At 32.3% G+C, this 23008-nt stretch overlaps 1 protein-coding gene across 1 annotated transcript; it reads right to left on the minus strand.

The window, feature by feature from the left end:
- Positions 1-9475: 9475 nt before the first annotated feature.
- On the minus strand, positions 9476-12903 carry Pex2 (peroxisomal biogenesis factor 2). Its single transcript, XM_035366385.2, has one exon. It carries the CDS (start codon positions 12827-12829, stop codon positions 11930-11932), a length of 900 nt encoding a protein of 299 aa, XP_035222276.1. The 5' UTR covers positions 12830-12903; the 3' UTR covers positions 9476-11929.
- Positions 12904-23008: the final 10105 nt, after the last annotated feature.

Here is a 23008-nt window from a genome sequence, read left to right on the forward strand (position 1 = left end):
AAAAGAAAATTATGTAATTATTAAATGTACAGTTAGGTATGATGAACAGCTAATGGAAAGAAAGATTAAATATTCACAGTACATGCTTAACACCAAACATTCAAATATAAACTGCATTTTCAAGAAAAATCTCTTTACTTTAACCATGATGAAAAATATGAAAGTAAAGCATAAACACAAGCAAGAATAAACATGAGAACACAAAATACAAATCCTCCTCGGGTGCTTCAAAATTTCAAATCCATGAATGAATTCAATCTTATTTCTTTTTCTAATCTGATAGACCACAGATGTCTCTCCATTAATAGGTGCCTTTCCCACATTAACAGAAATGATTTATTTAGATTATAACACTTTCCTGCTGTTTGATTTTTTTTTTTTTTTTTTTTTCCCCACAGTCCCCAATTCATTTTATTCTATGACATTCTTTTTTCACTTCACTCACCTTTATTCCATTTTGAACTTCATCTCAAGAAGAACAACAGTAATATTTTTTTTTTTTTTTTTTTTTTTCAGCAATCATTTTCAACTGCAGCTCAATCTCTATAGTGATTATTATTAGATATCCCAAAACTCCAGCAGCCCAAATGAAGAGGAAAATTAGAATTTTTATTGCAGTTTCTAAGTGATAACAGTCACTATAAATAAACAAAGTAGGTAAAGATAACTCCAAATGAAAGACATCTTAATTCTTTTAAGAACAACTAGTTTTGCATCAAATTTCCAAAATATAGAATCAATCACAGAAGAAAATTCATACCTGTCATATTAAAAAGATGCAGCAGAATTGAGAACTTGTTCACTGAGCCAGTATTAAATATTGAACTTTTTAAGATAAAATCATGTTTCATTATAATTATATGAAAAATTAAGATCAATTCGGAATAATTTTAGAATTCGATTTATTAAAATAAGATTATGAAGTTCTCAGTCAGACATGTACAAAAAGTAATATTGATTTAAGATGCTAAAAAAATAAAATTTCTAAATCTTAAAAAACAAATATGGTGTATGTTTTATAGTGTTGATACTCCATGAAGTTTGGCTGAGAATTATAGCAGTTTAATATTTTATAAAAATTAAAATTGCTTTAATTATATGCTAATATATTGTTAAAATGAATATGAGTTATGTACTATTTATTACACTTAACATTTGAAAAAAGAACAGTTTTGAATTTGAAACTTAACAATTAAGCAACTGAGAGAATAAACCCTAAATTATATCATATAGTATAAGACTGCTTTGCAGAGAACATGCATAAATATTTAAGTAATTTTCTTTTTCTAAATTATAATGCAGTAAATGTCTGTATATAAAATTATAATTGTTAAGTACTTCAGTTTTAAGTAAAATTTCTAGAACAATTAGGACCTGAAGCATTAAATTTCATATACAAAAAGAATTTTAATTTTCCCAAGTTATTAACTTCTGCTTATTTTTAATTTACTGAAAAACAAAAATATATTTAAAATTTTTTGTTTGTGGTGCTTTTCCATTAAAGCCATATAACATACTTTTGGCACCCCGTTGGCAAATTTTAGTATCTTTCTTTCTCCATGCTTTTGACTAAATACTAGACTTTTTTTTTTTTTTTTTTTTTTTTTTTTTTTTTTTTTTGCAAAGAGCCGATACCCTGAAGCGAAAGTAAGAAACATGAAACAACAAAAACAGAAAAAGGTAGTTATATAACATAATAAACATTTCCCAATGAAAATTCATGTTTCAGAAAACCATGTTTTGTTCTGACACTTTTTTCTTCCCAGTACAAAATAAAACTACATAGCCATTTCAGGTTTTAATCACATTCTTTACGAAGAATACTTATTCCTTTAAAAAAACAGGATAGGCACTTATTTCATTTCATTTCATAACATATTCCAAATCATGAAATGCGATACACTAGAAAAAAAAATGTATTTTTGCAAATTATGGTTACCCTCAAGAAAGAAGCCAAACTAGCGACACTTTGTGCAAAGGACATATGCCAAAACAAAAAGTATAAAGTTGTATGGCTGTAATAAGAAAGTATATATACCGTGTACTTGATAAATGTCAGTTGCTTAAAAAATAACACCTGAAATTTGTGCAGCCTGTCAGATGTCAACTATGAAATATGGATTGATTTACTAAGACTCGGATATTATTGGCAACAGATTTCCTTATTTAGCATTAAACTAAATTACCATATTCTACTGATAATTACTTTTATAACTGTCATAAAATTAATATTTTGCACATAGTCACTTAATGTTTATCTGAAAATTAAAGCTGCTCTGCTTTATTTGAGGAAAATTGCAGTAATTGGAATTTTAAGTGTTCCTTTAATGGGAGTACAGCTAAGAAATGTGCAAATGCATCAGAGATAGCAATTTTATGCTACAACATGTGCCAATTGTAGTTACTCAGAAAGTTTTGATCTTGACATGATTTTCGTGTGAGATTTTGAAAGGAATAAAGATGGATTTTACAGTTTGGCAGATGTCAATAAATGTAGCTAGGTATACCATTACCATTTCAAGCTACAACATGTCACTCCAGTATTTAATAGCAATAACTGCTATTCTATTACAAAAATATTGAATTTTAAACTTATATTTTGACTAATACTAAAAATAATACTTTTGCTTTATATCAGAATAGTAAGTTTGGTACTTCCTTGTTAAAGTAGTCATCATGCAAGTCTTTAGTGAAATCTGAAATATTCAAATTAAAGATTAGATGACTAAGCTTGCCAGTTGGGCCGCTGAAAGACTTTGCTGCTTCGACAAGGAAGTTAAATCCTGCGAGTTTCTCAGTATAAGTCTGGTTTTTCTCCAAATAGCAGTGAAAAGATGAAATAATCTAGAACAACAAAACTGTGCGACTGTGACTCTGACAGGAAGCTTCAAACTATGATAAACTTATGATTTTAAAGCAAATTACTTTAAATGGATGTGTGAAAATGTAAGAATTTGTTGTAAACTTAAACAATAATTCTCTTTCTAGATAAAAATGTATCTGATATATACTATAAAAGTAAAGAAGCAAAAATTAAAGGTATAAATGGACTTTGAAAGTGAAAAATATAGCACTATGGCTGCTAAGACTAAAAAATGTAAATTTAATTATTAATTTTCTTTTTATGATTATGTCTAGAAAAGGAAATGTAAAACTATTGCAAATTGAAATTAGGAAATGCTAATACAGTCAAAAGTCGTTAATCCGGACTTCGGCGATTCCGGATTATAGATCATCAGTTTAAATCTGGTAAGATGGCATGCAGAAATTACAAAATTAAAAATATGAAACCGTAATTTATGAAATAAAGAACAATTATAATCTAAAGGGTATCAAAATTTACAAAAAGAAAAAGCTTAATATTTATTTGTTTACTTTATTAAACATTTCCTTCAATGTAAGTTGCTTCGTTTCATGTGATAATACTTTCTCTTTAATTCTATTAAACAGACATAATTTCTTGTTTAGTTACAAAGTTCCGCTGTTCAAGTCCTATAATTGCTGTGTTGAAAATACCGACTAATTTGTCAATCGAAATGTTTTCGTTTTCAATAACCTCTGGGTCACTTTCTTCACTATCGGAAGCGATTTATAATGACGAGGAACCTGATTTAAATCATATCAAAGACGGAGTATATCGAAATGAAATACTACACTTAGTACGGAATTATAAACCAAATAAAATAAAAACATCTGCCCTGAAGATAAGGATAGTGCTGACAGATCAACTTCCAATCCGTGGCGTGAAATTGATAAACAGATTTCGGATTTCAAAACATACTTTCGCTTTGTAGATACAAATTACATATTAGTAAATATATATCGGAAATTCTATTTGACATAATCTTTCTAATCTATCATAATCTAATAATGACATTTCTGCCCCCCCCCCTCTGCCGCAGAGCAGCGTGAAATTGACGGATTTCAAAACATACTTTCGCTTTGTAGTAAATATATATCGGAAATTCTATTTGACATAATGGAAAGCTCAAGCTTACTTTTATAAAATTGCTGTAACAGTCTGCAAAAAATAATAAGCCGGATCCAATTCGAAGATAAAGGAACAACGCAATCTGCAACATTAACTGAATTAGATAACTTTAGCTTAGCGTACAACTCCGTTACACATTAAACGCGCATGCGCACAAACATATTCGCAGCCGTAAGGGTCTTACGCGCTCTCGTAAACGCCTGTGCGCATGTGTGAACGCGACGCATGCGCAGAAAGTTTGTAGCTTTGAGGTCCGGATTATGGGTGTCCGAATTAACGACTTTTGACTGTACTTAACAGAAGTCGGTTAAAACTATAAAAAATTTGTAATAAACTTAAAAGAAGTTTAAAATTATTAATGGTATGCATGAAAAATATACATTTTAAAAAAGACAAAGAATAGTTCATACATGAAAATAAGATAGAACAGTGTATATGTAAAAAAGGAAGTAAATTATTGCCGATTTCCCAGTATATATATGTGTAACAACTTGGAAGAAGCTCATTGTAGTAACTTGCAGTAATAGATGTATGCAGAAACTTACAGACTTGACCAAATTCAGTTGTTTTCTTTTTATTCATGGTTAGCATACATCTTTAATGCAACACAAATCAAATTGGCGCTACAGCAGTTCATTCTTAAAGAACGTTTTATGTTGGATAAACTTGAAAAATATTTTTTTTTTAAGGCAGCAGCATGTTGCTACAGCAAAGCAGAAGTGAGCAAAAAGAGGCAACCTTGCCCAGCAAAGACCTTTTATATAAAGGCATGATTACATTAAAGGAATAACATTTCGGATCGCATTACAAAAATGCTTACATTAAGCGAATTAAATTTCAGATCCATAACAGCATATTCCTATGCTGGATTAAAATTTCATCGCATTCCAAGAATAATTCCTACAGAGATCAGATGACAGATCACTCTTCAGAATTATAGGAAGTAAAAATTAGAAAAGTTATTCCTTTGCTATTTTTTGAAGGAAGAGGGTGAAATATGCTCAAATTTAAAACAGGAGTTAAAAGGCTATTGTTAATTTATTATTAGAAAGGTAGATATTTTATATTTCACACACACACATGTATGAGGTAGGCTTCAAAAAATCCCGGACTGAGTCTAATGTCAAGGGCGTAGCTAGAGTTTTCAGCACCCGGGGACAACTGAAGAATTTGCGCCTCTTTCTGTGTACCCAAAATGGAAAACATATCATTAAATAATTTCGTAGCATCAATTTGGCGCCCCTTGGATGCTGCGCCCAGGAACATATGTCCCTCTTGCCCCACCTTAGCTATGCCACTGTCTAACGTAAAACATATTATGAATTAAACTGCAGGAACACATCCTCCTTCGAAATAAGAGCCTTGTGCAACAACACACTTTTGCCAGCGCCTGTAAAGTTCATCGAAGCTCAGCCCACATTTTTGGTCTCTTTTTCTAGATCGACACTCACGCAAATGATGCAGGATTTTGATGTAGATTTCTTTGTTCACAGTGTATCCTTCAGCGATAAATTCCAGATGCACAATGCCCTGGATATCGAAGAATACTTCTAGCATGACCTTTCCTTTAGAGCGATCTTGGTGAAATTCCATGGAGATTGTGGTGATTTCAATGTTGTCGATGCCCTCTTGGTTTGTGGGTCATACAAAAAACACCATTTCTCCTCTCCAGTAACAATTCTGCCATGTAGGGAAAGATCTTTGTCAATAGCCGAGATTAAGTCTCTTGCCATTTCCATTCAAATTCCTTTTTGGTCTGTGTTTAACATGTGGGAACAATGTGTTGACACACCCTATGCATGTTAAAATTTTTTTTTTTTTTTTTTTTTTTTTGGAAGAATGTATCTGTCAGTATCCACTGACTTGTGGCCTATGATATCTCAACTGATTTCTGCTATTTGGCATATTGTTTGCTACTTGTTCAGAAATACCACCACAGACGCCTTTTTGATATGTTTTCATCAGTGCGTGAAGTCACGGGATGGCCACAGCGTTTATCGTCTTCGGCATCTTCCGTGCCTTCTCTGAAATGATGATGCCACTCAAAAGCTTGCATTTTCAATAATGTTTCACTTCTGTACGCATGCTTAAACATTTTGAAAATCTCCGAAGCACTCTTTCTCAAGTGAACACAAAATTTGATATTGATTTTCTGCTCAGTTGCTACCATTTCTTTCTATCGCTGGTTACTAAATGCACCTGTCCATTAAAAACACTGTCGCCGCAAGCTTTTAACCACGTCATTTGGGACAAACCACTTCTAGTAAAGGGGAAGAACGTAGTAACACAAACGTTCTCGTAGTTGCACTACTGAAACAAATTTTTTCGTTATAGATTCAGTCCAGAAACTTTTGAATCCTATAACGTATATATATCTATTAAGTCAAAAAAAAGTTAATATCTTTTTTATCACTGCATTGATCATCAAAATTAAAGGATAATAATAAGTAAAATGTAACTGATATTTAATGAAAAATTAATAAAAATTTGTGCAAAAGCATTAGTCAACATAAATTACAATGTTTGGCAGTTGATTAGTTGCAAAATATTGAAATTAAAAACAAATTTATGGAAACTAAAAAATTATGGAAAAATTAAATCACCTCTCATGGAAAATATTTTTCTTTAATGTGGTGTATGGTCACCTTGGATTGATATGCATACCTCACATCTTGATTTCATAGACTTTACCAAAGTGTTGATCATGTATTGCAGAATTGCATGCCACTCTTCTAAAAGTGTACTGGAGGGTCCATCAAGGAATTTGGCACACTGAAATACGGTGCCCTAAAGCAGCCCACACATACTCAATCACGTTCAAATTGGGTGAGTAAGGTGGCCAATCCATTTGAGTGATATCTTCTGTTTGCAAGTATTCTGACATAACATATGCTCGATGAGGACTGTCATCAATCAGCAAAAATTCTGGGCAAATAACACCCTAAACAGTCTAACTTGGGATTCCAATACCTCGTCCACATATCTCTAAGTGGTTGTAGAACTTCCTTGAAAGATATGCAGCTCAGTGGGGCCACTTGTCACGATTCCTCCCCAAACCATTAAATCACGGTCACTTAAATGGGATATTTCATGGATAAGGGAAGGCAAGTTGTATATTCCATCCTCTCCCCAGATCAAAATGCACCTAAAATCATGGTTCAGACTATATCTGGACTTGTAAGTAAACAATACTTGGACCCAGTCATCTTGGCCTCCAGCATGACAATGGCACCAGTTTAAACAGGCCTCTCTGGAAGTTACAGTGAGTGGGACACAAACCATTGGTTTTCTCACATATAGTCCAACCTCATTAAGCTTTCATGCAGTAAAAGAATGGCTAATTCGAGTTCTTGTGGCAGCCTGAAGGTCTAAAACCAAATCTCTTCTAGTCGCTTCGTGAGTTCTTTGAGCCAACAACGAAGAGAAAATGGCCATCTGATGCAGCTTGGTCACCCTTAACCAGGCTTGATGATCAGTGCCAAATGATCAAATGGTCAAATGATCCAGTGCTTTAAAAGTGGATGCAAACTCCTAATATGACACTTTAAGAAACATTAAAATCTTGGGCGAGTTATTTGTGTTTGACCACCCTTGATTATTCACCACTTTTGACCTTCACTTAAATGATGCCTTTGAGACATAACTACTGAATACTGATCACTCTCAGACACCACATTCACTTTAAACAACACTACATATTGGAATTCCAACATACATCCATTGTGCACCACATTGTCGGTCACTGAACTGGCATTCCGGCACTAATGTATGCATGGAAGTGTAATTTTGTGTTCTCAATTGTATTTAATTAACATAAATAGTTAAAGCATCAAGCATTGGTTGCAACGTTAAGTGACCAGTGTATCATTCATTGTTATTTATTCTTCCTTTCTCAAGTTTAAATCTAATGATTTTTATTTTATGATAAAAAATTATAATGTCTATTCAATTTGAAGTACTAAAATGTACAGAATTTTGACTTACTGTATTTATGACATTTTTTACAGTATAAAATCGATAATACTAATAATTACTTTCTGGTAAACTGATATAATAATTTTAAGTTTTACAGTTTACAAAACCTACAAGTGAGATAACACTTTACATGCATACACACAATATGTCACATCTTTATGTTTGCAAAGTAAAAATTTTAAAATAATGAATACTAGAAATAAGTTTTAAATATAAGCTACATATAATGCATTCACAAGTTTACATATAATACAACCTTTTTTCCCCTTTTAAGTGGAAAGTAATTGGCTAATACATATATGCAATCAAATCCAAAAATAATTGCCACAGAGTGAATTAAGCAATAAGTTACCAAGTGTGAGAAAATATACCTTTAAATCATTTTCTCTAAGATAATTCCTTCTCCCTAGTTGCTTTTTTATTATGCAGTATTTACATCCATTGATGAAAGAAAATGTTGCTGTCACAAAGTTACTCTCAGAACATACCTGGATGGACATTCTCAAACATCCCAAAAATCCTGATACTAGTTTATGAGGTACTTTTTTATTATCTGCATACCTGGTTTCAACATTACATTGCCATGTTTTGGCATATTTTTTAGTATCTACACAATAGTAGCCTCCTTGAACATATACACTTCATATTTAACTATTATTTCGCTGATCAATATTCCACTCCCCAAGTACATCTCTTTTGGTTACAAAATCGTAATGCATATGTAGAATTTATTGGCTAATGAGAAAAAAGCATATTTTTATTACTATTTATAAACAGAACCATTCTTATTAGCCATAAATATAGCTGATAGCATTTTTTTTTTTTTTTTTTTTTTTTTGGCCAAAAAGTCGGAGGCTGTTCATGAGAGTACAGATAATCAAAGTACCTTTATGTTTATATATATTCTTTAAATTAACATGCTAGATAGAAAGGAAATTTAAACTTTAATTACAGTTTCAAGGGTAAATAATCACTACACATAATTAAAACAGGTAAAGATAGCTCCAGCACAACTGAGCGATATCACTAATCCTCCTAAATATCAAAACAAATATTTTGCATTTGATATAAAAAATGTATGATCACTTGTGGATGAAAATTCGCATTTTTTGTTCAAAAGATATAGCAAGATTGAAAACTCACATATGGAGCCAAAGCTAAAATTATCCTGTTATAAAATTCAAAAAAGCTGCAGATTACATTTAACAGTGAGGCTTTTCACGGGCTATATTCATACCATATATTAAGAGGGGATACAAGATGACTGCTAGAATATTTTCGTTCGTGAAATATCATTCTAGTAGTATATAGTTTTAGGTTGTTGAAAATATATTTCTAAAAACTTCAAATTCTGGAAATATTTAAAATGTTTCCAAAGGAAGTTTAGGGCACCTTAGGAGCATACTATGAATGTTTACTGGTACTTTTCTATTTTGCCGGCGTAAATCTCGCCAAGTAGACTTTATTGGTGAAAACACACAGTATACACATAAAAAATGTTGACAAATGTTAGTTCTAAGAATTTTTTATTTTGAAGGTATAAATATTTTCATGTCGTTTAAAATTTTGTAATAAAGACAATAAATAAAGACATTAAATTTGTAAAAAGACATTAATTAAAGAATTTACTATGCTTTCATCGTACAAAATCCCGATTTGCTGGTTCATATCATGTGACCCCAAGTGATCTCATCTCACGTAAACTACACTACAAAAATCTAATTCGCTCAGTAATCATCTATATTAATTTCCAGTTAAATCTTAATTTGGAATACAAGTTGGATGCAAATTGTTTTGAAAATGTAAAAGGTTACCAGCGAGGATATTTTGTTTGGCATCGGTTGTACCATTACTGGTGACTTTATCGGTTGCACTGGAAAAACGGAAAAGTACCTAATTTTATAATGGAACATTTATTTTAAATCTGATATCATGTATTAAATTTTACACTCTGAAAGTAGTCTGAACTGTTATTATTTAATTTACTTTAAAGAAATTTTGAAATAAAATACTTTTTGCTTATTTATAAATGGAATCGGATCTAAAAAATTAGATTTTTATTTAAAAAAAAGCTTTTGTAACAAAAATTTTTATAATAAAATGCATTTTAAATGAAATATTTAATGAAGATTACAAATAATGATTTAAAATACACCATTCAGGCAATAAATTAGCTTTCTCTTGATAAATTTTATCAAATTAAATAATAATTAGATAAGTGTAACAATTTTTGGTAAATCTTCGGATTGTGGTAACTTGGCGATTTTGGGGGGACCAACCCTGCTAGTTTTTTTTTTTTTTTTTTTTTTTTGGGACACCATTTTGTTTTCACGAAGTAAAGGCTTTTCTTTTTTTTTTTTTTTTTTACTCAACATTTTTTCCAACAATCTGCTAGCCGAATTACGCTTATCCTATAACTTTTATGGAACAAAAGTGCTTAATCATGACGAAGATTAGGTACGAAATTGGGAGAAAGTGCAGAATTACGCACTGCTTCGCACGTTTTTAAGAATTGCACATACGCGGTATCCGTGTACACGTCGACCTATTTTCACTTAAAAAAACATCCCAGAATTGCACAAAAATGGCATTGCGCACACTCTTGACTTTATCCATGTACATATCGACCTATTTTCACAAAAGTCAAAGAAAATTGACAAAAATCCAATTCTTCTTACTCTTATAAAAAGCACCAAACAAATAAGTGGGCAATTCTGCACTTTAGCAGCGAAATTCTTTCTAAGTGCTTATTAGCTAAAATCACGATCGGAATTTTCCGGAAAATGTCACAGGACATGTCTCTCATTTCTCTGAGACAAAATAATCTGCAATTCAAACTGTGTACTTCTCAGATTATTGCTAAAGTCCTACCTAGTAACCCTTATCGCCTTACCAAAATGTCGCCAAACTAACTGTTACCATATTCCAAAGATTAGCCCAAATTTTATACATGACTAACATGTAAAAGTACTTTTGCACACCACAGATGGTTGGGTAAAGGAGATACTACTTATCACAGCTTAAAACAAAAAAGCCTATAATTTATTTTAAAATAAAGAAGAAAAAAGAAAATTATTAAAAATATTTAAATTTATAAAAGAAAACAGTTCTGCACCCTTTTTCACTGCATCATTTCTTTATGTGGCTTGTGACAAATATTTCCTACAATTGAAGCTTTTTTTTTTTTTTTTCTCCTTTTTCTAGAACATTATATTCACATACAGAAAACAATAATATCCCATTTTAATTGTTAATTCTTCAAAGGTTGATGATATAATTGGAAATTTCTGATAAAAAAATTGAAAAGAAAATTCTGAAAATCTAACTTTGCTCTCACAGTTATGATAAAATGTATGTTGGTGGAATTTTATTGCCAGCAATGATTTTCATTAAAAAAATCCTTCATAAATAAAAGATAGACTCTTAGAGTATCACAGTAGCTTATTTTAGCTTTATCCGACAAGATATTTAGCACTGAAAGTATAAAATATTTTTATTTAAGTTTTTTGCGTAATTTTATCTTTAAGTTCTTTGCTTCAAGTTTCAGAAAACAATGGTAATGATGATAAGCATTTTAGTTTCGTAATCTTCTCAAAATGATTAGCAAATTTAATTTCATACATTTAAAAGACAAACATGTACAGAAAATATCACAGGACTTCATGTTCATGTCTCTTCTGTGTTAAATGCAGATGCATTAGAATTCTTTTGGAATATTCAAAATGTTGCAGTTTCACAAAGTTTTCATACAACAGTTATTAAATTGTTCCATTTTCCATATCCCACATAAAAGAGTGATTTTTTTTTCTCTTTAAATAAATTCACCAAAACCAAAGATTGAAATCAGGATTCTTTCATTCTAACCAAAGAGCAAATGAAATTGTTTTTCCTCCTCTTTTTTAAATGGCTGTCAGTACATACTGAATATATAACATCCCGCAGAAAATGGTTTTGTAAATTTTTCTATAATGTAACAAGTTCAAGTGCATTTACTGCAAGAGGTTTAATGCTGTCCAAACCATTAGCTTTAATTTCACATTCTATACAAAGGTACGATGGGTCTGCCATAAGTATACTGGCAATACAATAATAACAAAATATATGATAACAGCCAAATGTATGTGGGAAATTTGGTATTTCTCCGCATAGTGAGCAAAAACTACTTTGAACAGCAGCTTGTTTTGTATTATAGCTTCTGAAATATTTAACTAAGAAATAACGTTTCATAAATCCTTTCATTTTATGCACATTTATCAAAGGCAGGATAAACCCTAACAACTCTGCTATTCCATGCCACAGCAATTCTCTAGAAACATTGTAATTATTCACAAAGTGGATTTCTTGTGGAACTGAGTATACAGGTCTTATGCGCAACACTCTTTCTATCACAGTTGGAAATGCGGACCTTTGCAAAAATATGCAAAAGTTTAAAAGGGTCAACAACTGATAAAATGTTGAAAATTTAGATTCTAATGCGTATGATGCATCTAATGCTTTATGGGAATAAGAAGTATTATACAAAGATATCAACTTTCTGATAAGTCTATTCCAAAACCAGGGGAAACACACACTGACGATAGCAAAAAGTCTAAGTCTGGAATCTGAGGCATCTTCATATGATGGATATTTCCGGTACTTGAGATGGAAAAGACTCTGTCCAAAAGAACACCTTAGAGTTTGTAAAGGTACATATCTATAAAGAAATTTAAACAAAATATCTATTTCTGATCCGAAACGCACAAGAAGAGAGTTCGGAAAGTATTTAAATGCTTTGCGATAGTGTAAATTTAATAAGGAATAAAGTTCATCGTCTAATAAAATAGCATCCAGCTGATCAACTCTGCGAACGTAATATTTTGTCATATTGAAAATTTACTTCACCTTCTCACTCCACGTCAAATCGGAAAACAGAAGTACGAAAGAAACAATCTATTTTGCATTCAAGGCTCTATCTTTTAGCCTTCAAAAAATAAATTCAGGTGTTCTCTAGCAAGGCCAAACTAGTTGGCCTTCTCTTTAGCAAAGTTTATTCTCAGCGTTCATAGAGAAATTTAATAGAGAAAGATGAAGATCATTCAATACAGAAAGATGAAGATCGATAAATATTGATGCAATTATTATCATGAAATTATAATGTCTGCGTATTTTAAATCTGATCGTGAAATTATAATGTCTGCGTATTTTAAATCTGATCGTAAGTTTTGATACAATAAAGAAGACAAAATTCTAAAATTATGAAAAATTCAGCATTGGAAAAAAGACTGAATTCGAAGCATGTTTTGACTCTAATGTCTCTTCATTAGAAGTAATATTCCACTCTTGCATTACAGAACAAATAATTAAATATAAGCAATTTATATTATTTGTTAATCGTCCTCACATCAGTTTCTGAATGTTGTCCAAAGTACTGTCAATAACGTTATAAAAAATATCATTGGTGACATGCTTCCTCGAGTTCAAGAATTCAACAATAACTGGCAAATAAGTTGACTTTAGACGTTTCGTAAGACTTTAATAGTTATGCAACTGACATGTCGTTTCCTTTGTCACCACAAGTTATGAAATATGATGTAGTTGTGGTAACCAAGCCGATATAAGAAATAGTATTAAAGAGAAAAACCGGATCCGTAAAAGATGGCAAACCACCCGGGATCCACAACTTAAACGCAAACTAAACTCTATGCAAAAAGAAATCAACAGAAGAATCAAGAACTTCAAAAACCAAAAATGGACCAATTTTCTAAATAACCTAGCTATAGAGAACAATTCCCTATTTTACATTTTCCGCAAATTCAAGAAACCTTATAAACCTATCCCACTTATCCATGGACCTAGTGGAATTTCATATACAGAAGAAGATAAAGCTAAATCTTTTGCGGACTATAGGGAAGATACATCCACTCTTAATCCCACTGCGTACTACAATAACCATATTCAACGGGTCATCCTGGTGGTCAATAACTTCTTTAATACCCCTGTCCGTACAACTTCATTTTCCTGACTACCCCAACAATCGTTGATAACACCATCAGCTCCTCACAAACGAAGAAAGCCCCAAGGCACGATGGCATCTCGACCAAAGCACTGAAACATCTTCCGATCAACGCTCTTACTTGCCTAACTAAGATAATCAACAATATTATCAAATTCGCTCATTTTCCTAACTCATAGAAGCAAGCTATAATAATTGTTTTTGCTAAACCGCAACAAAATCTTACCTTCCCACAGAACTATCGCCCTAACAGTTTACTTAGCCATCTGTCTAAAGTTACTGAGAAAATCCTACTTTTCCACATCCAAAAAATTCACCCTTCCATGAATTTTCTCCCAGAAGAACAATTCGGTTTTCGTAATCATCATAGCACTTGCCACCAACTTCTTAGAGTTATCAGCATTATCACTGAAGTCTACAACTGCAAGCTTCCGACCGGTGCTATATTCCTCGATATCGCGAAAGCTTTGGACAGGGTATGCCATCGAGGTCTTATTTACAAACTTGTCACTCTCAATTTTTCAGATCATTTTATTCGCCTCTTTTCTTAGCAACAGAACATTCAGAATTAAAATCGGTACTGCTTACTCAACCACCAGAGTAATCAATGCTGGTGCACACAGGGGTCAGCACTTTCGCCGTTCCTTTTTTAATATTTATACACATGACATCCCTAAAGACCGTTCTGTTCATTTTGCACTCTTTGCCGATGACACCGCCATACTTACTACCTGCACAATTATCGCCGTAAGAAACCAACTCCAAAACTATCTCATAAAACTGGAAAAATGGCTCACCCTTTGGAGGACTAAAATTAACACTGATAAAAATAAGGCAAAAATGTTCCGTAAAGGAAACATGAAATACTATCCTCCAACCCCTGAAATAGACTGGATTAATGAAACCAAATACCTTGGAGTCATTCTTGACCAAAAATTTACCTTCAGAACTCACTTCCGCTCCTTAGTAAAAAAATTTTAAATCACCAGAGCTACTATGCGACCTCTTCTTGGTAGAAAAAGCAACTTATCTACTACAAACAAATTAATTTTATATCGCTCCATACTTCGTCCAGCTCTCCTTTATGCAGCTCCGATCTGGGGACATGCAGCTAAAACCAATATTAAACAATTACAAATTCTGCAAAATAAAATTATACGAGAAATTATCAATGCTCCTTGGTATATTCCAAGCATCTACATTCACAGAGACCTTCAAATCGAACTTATTCAAGAGTATATTAAACGATTAGCGGTCAACTTCTTTTATTCAGTACAAACCCACAGTAATAGCCTTATTAGCACTCTCAGACACTCCCCGCATACCAGTGAAAAACATCGGTACCATTGTGACATTCTACCCATATAAGAATTGCAACCTTAGTTGACTCATTCACGCTAAACTGACTCTGCGGTTTACCACCCGCAGCTACATCTTATAACGATACTGAACTTACCCCCTTTTTTCGCCGCCGTTAGCGCGGACCTGCCTCTCTTTTTCCGCCTCCCACACTACTCTTTCTCCTCCCACCTGATTCTTATCAGAAGTCGAGTAAAAAGATGTTTCTACATCTTGACACTCGAGAATAAAATACGATCTGTGTGTGTCAAGGAGGTGTGGTAACCAAATAAATGAACCTACAAATTACTTTTAATTCAAGTAGCTCCGTATTGGCCTTCCCCTATTTCTTCGTAACTTTGAATTTATGCTGCATTTGGGAGATTTGTTATTGTGCCTTTGACACTTACAGCATTTCCTCCCGTTTTTTATTAATTTTATCGAAATGAAAAAAGAATGCGAAAAATTTAATTTCGTAAGGACGCACATACTGTAACAAAATAACAAATTAAAATGTCAATGATAAACTACAGGTAATTATCACAGTATTTTTTCTTTGAAAGAAGCAGTATTAACATTACAATATATAATAAGACATCTTCATTTCTACCTATCTCTATCCCACATCTTCTCATTGTTTACTCAGCTACTCCTGGTGATTGATCGATTCTTAAATAAGGCTAGCATAAGTTCAGGTTAGAATATTCTAACCTCCTTGAGTTCAACAGTTAGAAGGAAAAGGATTGATAAATCGGGGTTCGTGTACTTTTCCATACTATCTGAGAAACGAGTTGGTTGCGATTGTAGGTCTTTAGTATCAAGACAAAAGCAGACGAATCCATTTTTAAATTTATGGGAAAAATCCCCTTCCTTAATGTGTTCCGAGGGAAAGGGGAAAATTGGGCGAACATTTTTAAAATTTTCAAAATCTGTCTCTAAAGAGAGAAGAATAAATATGCGAAGGAGGAAAGCACGTGAGGAAATACGGTATATGTGTTTTTGCTCGTAATTCCTTCTCAAATATTTTGGTTGTGGTGCCTTATTAAGATTCGTATTGCCTTTCATACTGCATTTTTCGCACTCATCTCTCCAGTTAACACCTCGATATTTTCCTCACCAGCTCTGCAGTTCTATTTTTCGAAAGGATAATTAACGTCAGTGGCGGACCTATCAAGATCCGTAGTGAAAATCGCTCTGGGAATTCCGCTCATTATTAGAATGATACCTATACAAGAGCTTAGCACAAATACATAATTAATATTTAATTGATTAAAATTAAATAGTTAAAATGATTCAGGGATTAAAAAGACAACTTACATACAGCACACAAACATATGTTTAAAAAAATTATCAATCTGCCACTTTTTATGTTTTAAAAAATGTTTTTAACATTTCTGTGAGTACAAAAAGCTAAAATTGTTTATTATGAGCTTTGATCTCTGAAAGTTTTTCTATAGTTTCACCAAAATTAATGATTTTATCTAGTGTACTTTCAACCGAAAGGATTATTGTCAAATCGTTAAAGTCTTAATTGACTCACTGTTGATCGCAGATAACTTTTTATCAATTTCAACTTTACAAGAAAAGCTTCTCTTACAAGAAGTGAAGGAAACACATACTGTCAAAAAAAGTCATTATTGTCAGCTATTAGTCAGGGAATGATTCTTAAAAGTCCTTTTCCCAAATACACTTTAACATTTTCAATGCAAACCTCTTTTTAGTATCGTCCTTATACTTTTGCTGCTTGAAGATGAGGTCTTTCCCTAACCGTTTAACTTATATTTCTATATATAGGCACATCAACTCGAGGAAACAAAAAAAAATAGTTCTATGTACCTCCCAAATTCTACTCGGCCGATTAATAAAATTCAACTACTGTTTTTCATGTATCGAAATCGCAACTTAAGATACATATTAGATTTATGAATAAAACATATGTATTTTGACACAATATCGGACTCCTTTATGAAATGACTTTGCCAGTTTTTTTCCATATTTCGATTCAACGACTGAAATTATGCGAAATTGACAAGTTTTGTAAAAATACCAGCAACAGTGTTTCTTAAATTAGCAATCAAACTTTTAACTCCCACCTCCCAACGCTGATTGAATTTAGCAAATATTTAGTAATATCGACTTAAACTCACTTTAAATTCTTCTTTCACAATTCGAAATTTAAGTTTTAATTCAAATAAAACTCATGCACTTTTCCTTGTGATTTATTTTAAAAATTTGTATTAAATATTAAAAATTTTTAGGAAAAGAAATTTGAATTATAACCTATAAAATGTTTTGCCATCTAGACTTACCTGCAAAATAACAGAGTTCTCAGTTATTTATTTAGTTTCCCAAGATATATATGAATTTATATATTGGCGAGTTTTGAAATTTGGCATATTTGTTAGAAGCATTAAATGGGGTTTACGCTCTTTGCCATATCTTCAATGAATTGCAACAGTTATATTGATCTTTAAACTTCTAAATAAACTTTTGCCGAAGATTATTCATTCATATGGAATTTCTCCACACTTTTTTTTTTTTTTTTTTGTTAATAATGACTAATGGATATTTACTGTATAATATAACAGGGTTCATAGCCACATTTTAGTTAAAAAAATAAGCACCTATAAGCACTTTTCAAGCACATTTTAAGAAAAAAAAAAAATAAGCACCCATTTAATTGCATTATACACAACTGCATAACCTTAAAAATTAGACTCGTAATTTAAAATATGAGAAATGCAGTATTTATTAAGAGAGAATAAGCATTACCACAACCATGGAAAATAATTACTTTTTTTTAAAATTTTAAATAACAGTTCAATTTACAGAACTAATTTACAATGAGAGGAAAAAAAAAAAAAAAAACTATGCAGAACTATATTACAAGATTTAATGATGAAATTTCAGTTCAAAATAGAGGAAATAAATAATAATAAGGCATATTTATTCTATTCGCTTGGAACTTAATAATAAATACAATTTATTTTTCCACTCTTATTGATATTTAACTAATTTAAATCTAAATTCTGAACATTTTCTAAATTTTCATCGTATATCAGTTTTCCCTTAACAGATATTGCAAGCAAAGTAATTTAAATAAAAAAGAGGAACATTTCTGAAATCAGAAGACAGAAATTTGCTTCATGCAGTCATCCTTTAACAGTAAAAGCTTAACTACCCGCATACTTGAAAATTGGCGAATATTTCGGACAGGGAGCGTAACTTGAAAAAGAGGAGCGGATGGGGTTAGACTGTAGCCGTTCTTTAGATTTTTCCGCTAAATAAATGCTTTTGACATTTCGATATGTGCAAAACAAACCAACAAAACAGAAAAATATTCTGCTCTGCAAGCACAGGAAAACTCTTTTAAGTGTTCATAAACAAATCTGGGACCAAACATCAAAATTAATTATCTCTGCAAAATATCGCAAACGTTATTGCGCAATACGTGCGCCGTAATTCTTCCCTACATGATATTACGCAATCGGATTCAACAGCTGCCGGCATTGGGAGAATAAAGAACTAAAGAAAGGAAAAGAAAGAGACTTAACAATCTGGGGTGTTTTTCATTCTGATTTTCAACAGACTGCGCTAAATTTCCGGAATAGAATCATCCTTCGCTTGGGTTGGTAGACCGCAGAACTTTTAGTCCTATTTAATCCAGATTGGAAAGTGACCAAAAAAAGTCCGTTGCTTGTTTTGCAGCGAACTATAACAGTTTCAATATTCGAGATTTTGCGGAAAAAGGGAAGAACCTCCCAACATTCGTACTGTATAATGTATTGGCCAAAAAAATGAAATTATTTTGACTATTAAATTACTTTCCCTTTATTTAAGCCATTCCGAATATTATTCCTTAGAAAGCTAATCTGTGTTAAAACACAACCATTTTTGGAAGTTTACTACTGTTATATTTCAAATTTCGAGGGTCACGGCACCAAATGTTATATATATTTTTTGTTTAATAAATGTTATACAGTCAAAAGTCGTTAATTCGGACACCCATAATCCGGAATGATCTATAATCCGGACCTCAAAGCTAAAAACTTCCTGCGCATGCGCCGCGTTGGCACATGCGCACAGACGTTTTACGCGTGCGCGTAAGACCTTGACTACTGCGCAAGTGCAGAATACGTTTTCGCCTGCGTGTTTAATGTATAACGGACGGTGTAAGCTAAAATTATCTAATTATCTATTTCAGTTAATGTTAATGATTGCATTGTTCCTTAATCTTCGAATTGGATCCCGCTTATTATTTTTTGCAGACTGTAAGAGCAATTTTATAAAAGTAAACTTGAACTTTCGATTATGTCAAATAGAATTTCCGATGCTGGAACTTCCAAAGGATCTACAAAACGAAAGTATGTTTCGATGTCCAACAAACAAAAAGTGGAATTGCTTCAAAAAATGGATAAAGACATGAAGAATGTCACAGAGAGGTTAGTGAAAACGAAAAAATTTCGATTGACAAGTTAGTCGGTATTCTCGGCACAGCAATTAACGGGACTTGAACAGCGGAACTTTGTAACTGAACAAGAAATTATGTCTTGTTATAGAATTAAAGAGAAAGTATGATCACATAAAACGAAGCAACTTAAACAACTTACATTGAAAGAAATGTTTAATAAATTAAACAAATAAATATTAAGCTTTTTTTTTTTTTTTTTTTTTTTTGTAAATTTTGATACCCTTTAGATCATAATTGTTCTTTATTTCATAAATTACGGTTTCATATTTTTAATTTTAGAATTTCTGCATGCCATATTACGAGATTTAAACTGATGATCTATAATCCGGAAAAATCGATAATCCGGAATCGCCGAAGTCCCGACGAGTCCGGATTAACGACTTTTGACTGTATTTGTTTGTTGCTATTGTGCCGCAATAACCTGTAATATACTTGGAAAGGACTAAGGGTAAAATGTGTGAACTAGGAAATAAAAAATAAAATTTAACTTACCCCAAGATGACAACATTGACTCGTTGAAACAATTCACAATTTATTAGTTAGCCAGACTGTAAAGATATATATAAAAAAATATCACATTGCCAGACATAAAACAACTAATACAAGGCGCACATGAAGCTGCTCGTGAGTAACAGACGAAGTCCAGAGGAATCCTAATTCATCTGCGAAAGTACTGTCCTTACGTGAATAGCATATTTCAGTAGAGTTAGCTACATTAAAGTTGCTTACGTTTTTGATTAAATTAATTCAAATGCAATTACAGTTTGGAAACTTATACCTCAAGAATTAGCACGTGGCTGTGTGACTTCTTGGGACGAACAAGAGTTCGATGAAATTCTGCGCAAAATATTTTCCGTAACAAAACATTATCATAGGATGGTTCTTGAAACGGTACCTTTCAGGCAATTAACCAAAAGAGTTCTTTTAATATGGATTTAATTCGATGGGACTCCAAAGATGAAAAATGGCTAACTCAGGCAGCCAGGGAAAAGGACATCTCAGAAAGTGAGGACTCGGACAGGTCCGTCCTACCTCGACCAACTCCAGCAGCAGAAGAGAGCGAGAAACCGGTTTCGTCCTTCAAACTCGCCTCGTGGTTAGTGCCGGTTGCAGTTAACATCTCATGTGGAAGCTTGCCTTCACAACTATACTTCAGCAGTTACTGCAACTATGTTATTATAAACATCCATACATATGCTCATAATATAAGCATAACGATCATAATAAACACGAATATGAACTGACCAAGCGGAACGAGAATGCAAATTATTAAGATCTTGATAGAAATTCAAACGTGTGTAGTATTTGGGTGGGAGGAAAAGAATGCCGAATGTACTGGAATTTTCAACTGCTATCGCAATTCTTTGACCAACAAAACGACGGGCACCTGTCTGTACTCTCCGTCCAGACCAAAGGTTATGTTAATGCAGAAAAAGGGGGAAAAGCTATTTCCGGGAGTATGATTCACCATCTGACATTCCATATTAGGAAGAAAAGCTGTTTATTTAGTTTCGGCTTTGGTACGGGGAAAAATTACGCTTTCATTTAAAAAAAAAAAAAAGCACTGAAAACAAAAAATAAGCACTAAAAACAAAAAAATAAGGGCTTTAAAGAAAAAGTAAGCACCTATAAGGGCCTTTATATTTTATTTTCAAATATAAGGACTTATAAGGACCGCTACGAACCCTGTATAAGAAGAGCTAAAAGAATATTAATCAAAAGTTTGAAACTTTTTCTTCTTTCATAACAGTAAATTTTTACTTTTGCCATTTAATCATTTGCTACTTTACTTAACTTCATTTTACACGCAGATTTCAAATTTGTGCATCATATATTTATTAAGTCGTAGAGTCATTAGAATATTTTGAAGCAGGAGACATGAAAAATGTGCAGTGCCCTTACTGGACCGCTCGAATAGATGCCGAGTGTGCTACCGTTACACCATGAAGACATGATTGAAGCAGGAGAAAATACGTTATTTAGTCTTTCTGAATATGCATCATATGTGTTAGTTCTTCAAAAATATTATAAATGACAGTTGTAAGCATGCTTTTTCCACAACAGAAATGTTTAAAGACAAGCAGCAAAATTTATTAGAATATAAGATATTTATTTTCTTCTTTGTGTGTAGCCAAGGCAATACAGTACAAAGTCCATAATCCGGATTATAGATCATCAATTTAAATCTGGTAAGATGGCATGCAGAAATTATACAATTAAAAATATGAAACTGTAATTTATGAAATAAAGAGCAATTATGATCTAAAGGGTATATAAAAAAAAGCATAGTATTTATTTGTTTACTTTATTAAACATTTCTATCAATGTAAGTTGTTTCGTTTTTTGTGCTAATATTTTCTCTTTAATTCTATAAACAGACATAATTTCTTGTTCATTTACAAATATCCGCTGTTCAAGTCCTGCAATTGCTGTGTTGAAAATACCGACTAACTTGTCAATCGAAATACCTCTTTGTCACTTTCTTCACTATTGGAAGTGCGCACGGGTAAACACTTTACGCACATGCGTTGGATTATAGATCATTCCGGAAATGGACGTTCGGATTACGGACTTTGTACTGTATATAACTCCTTATCCAGCCTCTTTTTGCAATCATTGGTCATAGTCATATACTTCCAATTAGAGATAAATGTTTTAAATGACAAAAATATTCATGTTTTAGCAATACGGAATTTTAAAAAGATTAATTTTTGACAAATAACGAAATCTAACTACATATATAATGAGAGTTTATATACATAGTTAAGTCTCACTATAAATATTTAACATTTAATATCAGTTTATTGCTGTTCCAAAAAGAGTCATATGGAGTTCACATTAGATTTTTTTTAAATATTCCAAAGCACATGGAGGCTGTCTAAGAGGAGGAATTCCTTTGTAAAGGACTTCTCTAAGGAAAGATGGCTTGTATTCACATTGCACACAGGGAAAATCACGAAAAACATGCAGCCAGCTCGTTTGTTTTGGTTGTACTCTGGGGCAAATTATCAGTATTCAGCAATCTTTAAAAGCTCGGCCACTGGTGAGACCGCTTAAATTATGAGGTAAATAATCATATTCTATTTACTATTTGATTTGAAATCATTTAAACTAGTATTATATTCTCAGGCACAAACAACATAGTTCTGTTGATGCATGAGTTTTTAATAACAATCTGAGTGCAATGGAACATTAAGTTTTCTTTGCTATTATTGTATCCATTTTGTATTCTTGGAAGCCT

This window comes from Stegodyphus dumicola, chromosome 6, assembly GCF_044657685.1.
Source record: "Stegodyphus dumicola isolate Sdum_Otavi_A_Nest chromosome 6, ASM4465768v1".
NCBI lineage: Eukaryota > Metazoa > Arthropoda > Arachnida > Araneae > Eresidae > Stegodyphus > Stegodyphus dumicola.

What these genes read in the sequence shown, in the direction of transcription:
- Pex2 (XM_035366385.2), bottom strand. Translation starts at nt 12,829, where the DNA reads ATGACAAAATATTACGTTCGCAGAGTTGATCAGCTGGATGCTATTTTA.